This window comes from Sebastes umbrosus, chromosome 8 (genome assembly GCF_015220745.1).
Source record: "Sebastes umbrosus isolate fSebUmb1 chromosome 8, fSebUmb1.pri, whole genome shotgun sequence".
NCBI classification, from domain to species: Eukaryota; Metazoa; Chordata; class Actinopteri; order Perciformes; family Sebastidae; genus Sebastes; species Sebastes umbrosus.
This window is the reverse complement of record NC_051276.1, coordinates 15,521,557-15,530,003: the sequence shown is the minus strand read 5'-3', so window position 1 is coordinate 15,530,003 and position 8,447 is coordinate 15,521,557. Positions and strand designations below refer to the sequence as shown.

At 39.7% G+C, this 8,447-nt stretch overlaps 1 protein-coding gene across 1 annotated transcript; it reads left to right on the top strand.

Moving 5' to 3' along the window:
* Positions 1-1,828: 1,828 nt before the first annotated feature.
* On the top strand, positions 1,829-6,461 carry tcn2 (transcobalamin II). Its single transcript, XM_037779005.1, has 10 exons — positions 1,829-1,927; positions 2,259-2,317; positions 2,822-3,011; positions 3,107-3,276; positions 3,688-3,831; positions 4,971-5,143; positions 5,241-5,415; positions 5,519-5,699; positions 5,796-5,914; positions 6,033-6,461. The coding sequence occupies exons 2-10, from the start codon at positions 2,269-2,271 to the stop codon at positions 6,092-6,094; spliced, it is 1,263 nt and encodes a 420-aa protein (XP_037634933.1). The 5' UTR covers positions 1,829-1,927; positions 2,259-2,268; the 3' UTR covers positions 6,095-6,461.
* The last annotated feature ends 1,986 nt before the right edge of the window (positions 6,462-8,447 follow it).

The following is an 8,447-nucleotide window of genomic DNA, read 5'->3' as shown; positions in this document are numbered from 1 at the left end:
TTTTTTTTGCTGGTTTGAGTTGAGTTTATTAAAATAACAATATGTGCAGGGAGAGAAAAAAGTAATACAAAATAAAGTCGCACACAAAAATATTGATGTTATAACATTAAAAAAAACATGATTACAAAACAGGGATTTAGAAGAAGATGTTTAAATATGAAGCTCTTGTATATATCTAAGTAAAGTTGTTTTTTTTTTTTAATTGAAGATAATTCATTTACAAACATTGAGGCATTGTTATCTAAACTCAATACTTCTAACATACAAGGCACAATTGGATAGGAAAGATAACTTAAAGGGACTATTTGTAAGATTCAGAAATGCTGCTTAACAGCGACACCTGTGGCCGTGAAATCAACGATAGTCAGCGTCGAGCTCGCGCTTGCTCGCTCTACATAGACATGAACGAGCATCGCTCAAAGCAGTGAGGCGACACACGTCAGCTAAAACCACAATATCACTCTATATTTCAGCTGCTTGGCAGTAATGTTAGCTGACCAGACGAAGGTCTCTCCATGAATCACTGCTGATCCTAGTGTTGGCTTTTCCTGCTCAGCGCAGGCTTCAGCAGCGGGGCTCCTCAACGAGTTACGTTATCACCTCCCGACCGCAGCCGGCAGCCGAAGACACCGGCACCCGGTCGGTAACGAGACGATAACGTAACTCGTTGAGGAGCCCCGTCACTTCACAAGACACGGGAAACCTCTGTTGGTCTGGAGGAGCTGCAGCATTTATTTCTGCACAAACGTCCACTCTACATTCACTAGATATTCTCAGAGCTAAACTAACTCTTCTGCAGTGTGTAGTGAGCGCGCGTTCACGTCTAGAGGTGGAGCGAGACAGCGAGGACGCGCGCGCTGTCTGAGTGAAGGTGAACAGGCAGCGGAGACGAGGCTCCGGCCACACGCGAGCGCGCATATGCCAACGCGCATGTGGGCCAACCCGTTACATTTATACGCTTAAAAAGTTACAATCAGTCCCTTTAAATTATAAAAACAATAATATAATAACAAAAATAAAAGAGGGGGTAGGAAATAATTCAAGGAACAAAAAAATAAATGCATAAATAAATAATAATAAGACTGCACTCTTCCATTGTAGCTCTAGGGTTCATCATCATATATGTTCAGTTCTACATAAGCTCTGAGGAGAGACATTGCATGTTGTCCTTTCATTAGTCTTAAAGCACTGAGATGATTGTCCACAAGGTCCCTTTTGAAAACAGAAAATAGGGGTTTCATTTTAATAATAATAATAATAATAATACATTTTATTTATATTTATACATGAGTATTTTCTGGATACTCAAAGACACTTTACACAGATACAATTATCAAAAAAACAAGGACCTCATAAAAATATAAAACACACAATATTAATTACACATTAAAAGCAGTTCTAAAAAGGTGAGTTTTGATTAGTGATTTTCCTCCATTTGGATGCATGGATGAAAAAATTAGCCAGCAGTATCAGATTGTTCAATATCAGGTCACTCTTGATGTCCTTCATGTTAATACCAAACACAATATTTTCTCTTGTGAGAGAGGAGCAAGTAGTTGGATTTTGGTTGACAGCCAGTCCTGCAAATCTTCCCAGAAAGCAGCAGAATATATACAGTGGAAAAACAGATGATCAGTAGTTTCAATCTCAGTCTCACAAAAGTTGCAGTTATTGTGATCAACATTAAATAGATAGACAGCTACCTCTTGTTTGTATATTTTTGTGTACCAAAGAGTATATGTATTGACAAGATAGTTCCCTCCAACCTCCTGTGTATGGTCCGACCCACAGCTCGTGTTTAAAAGGACCGTCTCGCTTTATCATCTCAAATGACGAGTCATGTGACAGTGAAATACTAGAAGCTGTTGTCCGCTCCTCTGTTCTTACTCAGCTCTCATTCTTCACACTGGAGTCGCTCTCCGAGGAGGTAAGACAGCAGCTTTTACTGCAAAAATATAAAATATCATTACTAAAACTGCTGTGACAATATTATAGGCTCTTTTTTTTATATTATACGATCTTATCATATTTACCTCTCGTCGTTGAATACACAGTTATTATCTAATCTACAGGTATATTGCAATTCATTTAGCTTTATTGTAAACGTTACCTGCCTCTCAAATACGTGAATGCTTTCATATTAAGAGTTTTTTTTTTTTTTATCTTCCTATTTTACAGTAGGCCTATATCTGTAGCCTATTGTTAGTTTAACATGTTAGGCGAATATATTGATTTCCACTGTTTGTGTTACCCAACAGGTTACTCAGAATGCTGCCTTTGATCATAATCACATGCCTACTGGCTTCTGCCTCATGTAGTAAGTATTTTATATATATATATATATATATATATATATATATATATATATATATATATAAATCCTGTTATCACCAATCATTAAAACCCTGACTGCCCTTACTGAATCTGAGCTATGCAAATAACCCAGTTTACAGATACACTGACTCACTGGTCTGGACATTCACAGATTTTGCAATTATGTACTTAATGTATTTGAATGTCCTTCATCTTGCTTGCTCATGGAAAAAAATGTCAAATTACAGCAATCGTTGGCACATTTTTGGTCTACAGTGATATGTGATAAGATATCTGGAACTTGAGCACACCAATGAAACTTCTCTAAATTATTAAATCTTCACAATCTTTGTTTCCTCCCTTGTGACTGCTGATGCTGCAGTTCTGGTTTTGCAATGCCCTGAAAAGTTCAAGTTGATGTCAGCAAGAGAGAGTTACTGAAATATTTGTTTTTATGTCTGTGATCAAAAGGCCTGAGAAACATTTGTCTTTTAATATTTTAATCCAGATACTGAAGAATCCAACAATGAGTTGTACCTGACACTCAATAAGAATCTACTCCGCTCTCTGGAGACACAGGAAGGACTCCCCAACCCCAGTGTCCATTTGGCATTACGGCTTTCTAATTACCACAACCTCGCCAAAGAGAGCGAACACCTGAATAAACTGAAAAATGATTTGCACAATGATATTCAGAGGTATTGCACTGTTTGACACAACAAATGCAATGCTATTTTAAATCTGTTTTCCTTGGTGTTCTCACCTGAACCTGAGTCTCCTGTGTCTCTCTCAGCTCTCTCTCTAACAGCCGGGCTGTGGTCGGCACCTTGGCGCTGTACACTCTGGCTCTGAAGTCCTCCTGCTACGACATCCACACAGTCACCTTCACCGTCAGTGAGAGGAGTGAGTCGCTGCTGACACACCTGAAGAAGCAGTTGGAAGACGAGAAAGATCATATTGCCTGTAAGTTTCCCTTTGACCGTTTGGAGGCCAACGGTTGTCATAAAAAGTGTTTTACATTGTGCTACAAAATGAGTTCAAAGTTTACTTAGTGTGGATATTTCTTCAGAAATGTGTGTACAAGCGTAAAATCTCAACTAACAGATAAACTTTTCATAATTTAGGCTACATGTTAAGTATTTATATTATCGGCAAATACTTTAGCTGTATAGCTGTGATGTCTGTTGAGAATGTCTCAATGAAATGGTTGTACTTTGTCTAAGAATTAGAGTCATTAGAGTAACTACTGACTAATTCCATCCAGACGTATATACAGTAGGTAGGAATAAAGTACCATTTAATTTCTTGAACATCACTGTGAAGTCACATTTTAATATAATTTGGTTTCTTTTATTTCTCCTCTCCATTGCACAGCCAGCCACCGCCCTTTGACCAACTATTACCAGTACTCTCTGGGTGTGCTCGCTCTTTGCGCCAGCGGCGTCAGGGTCAACCACCATGTCAGCAACAAGCTCGTCAAGGCAGTACAACATGAACACTTCACACATGGAGACTCTGGTGAGTGTGACCTGCCTAAATCTTTTCTTTTAGCTGTTAAAATAAATATGAAATAGATGATGCACAGGCAGGGATGCATCCCAATTCTTGTGATAAAGATTGTCAATAGATTTTCTTATAGATGTAAGGTAGTGTACTGAACACCGGTCACGCTGTGGACAAGCTGTGCTGTAGTCAGATAGTATCTAGATAGTCAATATCTCCTGATTAGATAACCTGGCACATATTCACCAGACACATTTTTTTAATAAACTTTGCTTGTTGTCTCCTGTAATATATTATTATTTGTCAAATAAATCAGCAAATCGTGTGCATGTGCACTATAGACCGTGTCTGTTCTGTCAAAAGTAAATATAAAGAGTGTGAACATGTCACAGTGTCCTTAAACTTTGATCATTCCAGTAAAGATGTCCCAGTTCCCATCACAGACAGCCACAGATCACATCCACGTGTCTCCAATCACATGAAGACAATAGGATCAGAGAACAAGTCTCTTATCTTTCTGAAAATGTCTCATATTAGATAACTAATTTAGGCTAATAAGAAGATGTGATGAGGAATGATGTTTCATCATTAATAATCACCTATTAAATACAGGTGTGTTCACTTCTTCACGTTGACCTGAGGAAAATCTACTGAAGTAAGAGTAGAAAGTGTGCTGCATTAAAACTACTCTGACAAGTACTATTTAGCCTATTCAAAAAAGTTACTTGAGTACATGTAACCGAGTAAATGTAACTATTACTACCCACCTCTGCATTTAGAGTCATATTTCAGAGAGGTAAATTCCATGAAGTTACCTGATATTAGTTTTACTAGTAGGCCAGCTTGATGTTGAATGGCTCGTGTGGTTAATCGAAAAAGATCAAGGTTGTTCCAAAACACATTCAACGAAGACAAATGGGCCTTTACATCAAATCAAAGAGCCAAAACTAAAAAAAAAATTATAAGCAAACTTGTCTTAACCTAAAACTTAATTGCCCACACCTGACTCCACTGATTGGCTGGAGCGCCGTGGGATTTAGTTTTCTATGGCCTACAGAGGTCCCCACTAGGTGGCAGTATTGTTCTGACAATACCAAACAAAAAACTAAAAACTGGCTCTTACACACATGTCTTATCCTACTTTCTCTCCTTAGATACCTATGCCATGGCTGGAATGGCACTCCAGTGTGTGAAGGATGCCGGTTGTAATGCGCTGATCACTGCTCAGGTCAACACAGCCCTCAGCACGGTCAAGCAGAAGCTCTTGGCCTCTCGTAGGACCGATGGTCATCTTGGCAATGAGTTCAGCACAGGCCTCGCAGTTCAAGTAAGGAACTTTTTCCTTATTTTTTTGTTCAGCTCCCTTTGTCTCTTACAGAACTAAATCTTCTGCAGCTTAAATGTACTTATTTGTTCTGTTCAAGGCCTTATTGGCAATGGGCAGCCAAGCTGCAGAGTATGCTTCCTCAATAGAGGCCATGAGGACAGGCGCCAGAAGCAACACATACCATAACCCCATGGCCATATCTCAGATCCTGCCAGCTCTCCAGCAGAAATCCTACATGTCGGTTAAAAGCAAGCAGTGCGACAATGAGGATGGTATGTGCTGCATTATTCCTACCCACTGTGGTCACTGTGATTGCAGGTTTTGTCTCACTGTTTGTGTCATGGTGTGTGTGTGTGTGTGTGTGTGTTCTTACAGACACGCTGGTGCTGGAGCCCATAGATCCTGTGGTAGTTTTACCAAGCAAGACCAAAGTGGCTGTGATGGTGGAAGTGGTGACGTCCAGCGGGGCGGCTGCTCTTTACTCTGTGGATGTGCCAAAGAGAAGCTCTCTGTTGGAGGCTCTTGAACTTCTCAAGGGGAAAAATGTTGGCTTCACGTGAGTTCATTTAATGTACCTCTCTGCTTTTCAACTTTTTTTTAAAGTCCTGTATGATTGCCTATACATTGAGTAATATTTGATGCTGTGTGGCAGGTTTGAGAAGGAGTCCAGCCTGTGGGGACCGTTCTTAAGTGCGGTGAACGGCGAGCAGGCCAGACAGAGCGACCGCAGATACTGGCATCTCTCCTCTGATGGCACTGCACTCAGTCAGGGTGAGGACACACACACACACATATTACCTTGTGATTCACTAATAAAGCGTTCACTGTATTTCTTTGATTTGCTGCTTTAATTTCACTTTGACAAAACAAAATGTTTTTTTCCCCTCAGGTGTCAATGATTTCAAGATTGAGGCAGCTCAAAATATCAGCATCAAAAACACAAGCTACTGAGTCAGTCACTGCTGATAACAGTGATTAATGAGGATCAAAAGCAGTGCAATCTTGAGTCTTTTTTCTATCCTTTGTTGTTTTAACCAGTGATTAAACTTAAATTGTCTGATGACATAATCTGTGAATAAATGGTCGAACTGGTTTCACATAATTTTTGCATTTCAAGGTTTGAAGCTTGAATAAAAGTGTAATTTAGAACTAATTGAACAGACATAGCTGTGAATATTCCAACTTTAGTATGTGAATTGTATTTTTTTTTATAATGGATTGTTAAATGAGTGTGAAATGTTCATTCAAATGTATTGCAAAGCGTGATTGCACTTTTTTAAACAAATAAAAAAAAGTTGGAATGGCTTTTTAAATGATGCGTTCCTGTAGGTTTGTGTTTTTGTTTCAAACAAAATATGAATTATAAAAAGTTAATCAAATTATTGGATAACATTGGATTTCTTTAATTAGCAATTTGTGTGTAATTAGATTTTTAATGCATGTGGGTTAAGCACCTTATTACTGTTAACTGACATTGTTACACTTACAGTTATGTAAGACAAACTAGTGCCAATGGAGAACCAAACATACAGTACTTTATCATTTGTTTGCTGTTGAAATTAGTTATTTCTTATAGCTTACATTTTGATATAGATTGTTATAGATAGTTATTTGATTGAGTGGCATAAGATCAAATACTGGAAATAACACACTGGATGTCTTCAAGGTTACATAGTTTATGATTACACAAATATGATTATGTGAAAATGAAAAAACATTTTATAGGTTAGGTCACCTGATCTTTTGCATAAACAGAAATAAAGCATCTTACATCATGGACCCAGAGCACAAGTACTTCCGGGTTTATGACCAAACCCTCATGTACTGTCACCACCTCAAACTGCTGTATTTACACACAGCACAGTCTTCATATATGTACGCTACATGTATGAAAATACAAGCAAGTATGAATTTGTCCACCAATTTCCTCTTCAAAACGGGCTGGATTTGATTTGTCAAAAGGCTTTTATTGTGAAAGTACAGAACACGACACCGGAAGTACTTCATGTTGCTACTCTATGCAGCATTTTGAGCACATTTTCTTATGAACTTCCCTCAATAACTTTACCTACCAGCTACTAATATGCGAGATTATAGACCGAGCGCTACAGGAACGATTTATCCAGTATATCTGCGTTGATAAATGTAGAATTAGTCGCTCATTTAGCTTTTAATCGATTATTCATCACGAAAGTTCATGTTAGCTTAACTACATCATGGAGAGGAGGAGCTAGCTACTAGTGATGTGTAGGTCACGAACGAACCGGTTCAAAGAGCCGGCTCTTTTAAGTGAACGATGGAAGCCGGCTACCGTCCGAGAGTCTTTTTTTTTTTTTTCTTTAATTAATTCAAGGCAGAATGATAGGATGATATTCTCCGCACCACGGGCACTCCATGCACTGACTGTGACTAATGGTACGTGTCCACAGGCTCCGTGCTTTCCACGCTTCCCATTCACTGTCTATGTAAGCAGCAGTGCAATGCATTCTGGTAGCGTGGCGGCGCGATTCGAGAAACAGGACGTCATGACGCCCTCTCCTTATTTGCATAAAGTTGAGAGCTCGTCTACTTTATGCAAATCAAAGGGCGTCCGACGCGACTCTCCGCCTTTCGAAACTCCCGAGAATCTTTTAAAATAAACGTTGTCGATCCAAAATAAAGACAGATTCAGCTACTGCATGGCTTATTTCTCGCCTCAAATGTTCTCAGAAACACATCTTGGTGAACTGTTTTCGTGAAAAAAGAGAAGAAAGTTTCCAAACGAGCCTCCATACTGTTTCCGGTTTGAAAGTTGGGAGCAGCAGCCCACGGCGGGAAAGTGTTCGTCCAATCAGGTGGGGACAGCCTGTGTCTAGTGACAGCCCATCAAGTGTCCAATGTTGGGAAGCGTCACGTCCCCTCACGATAAAAAACGCCCCTGTGGACACCATAAGAGCCGGCTCCCGTCCGAGAGTCGTTTTTTTTTCTTTTTCTTTTTTCTTTAATTAATTCAAGGCAGAATGATAGGACGATCTTCTCCGCGCCACGGGCACTCCATGCACTGACTGTGACTGAATGTTGTGTTAATGACGTCCGTGCGACAAATCAGGTGATGACAGACAAGGATCATACCATCAAGCAGGGAGGGGCGGAGGGGCCGAAGTGCGCGGCGCGCTGACGGTCTACAGGTACAGAGCAGGAGGGAGAGGAGGAGAGAAAGAGAGAGAGGAGTGCGGTGCGCAAATAGCAGACAAGATAAGTGACAGTCGGAAACGAGACAGCATGTAAAATTATGATATTCTGGAAATTATAAGGTTTAGTATAA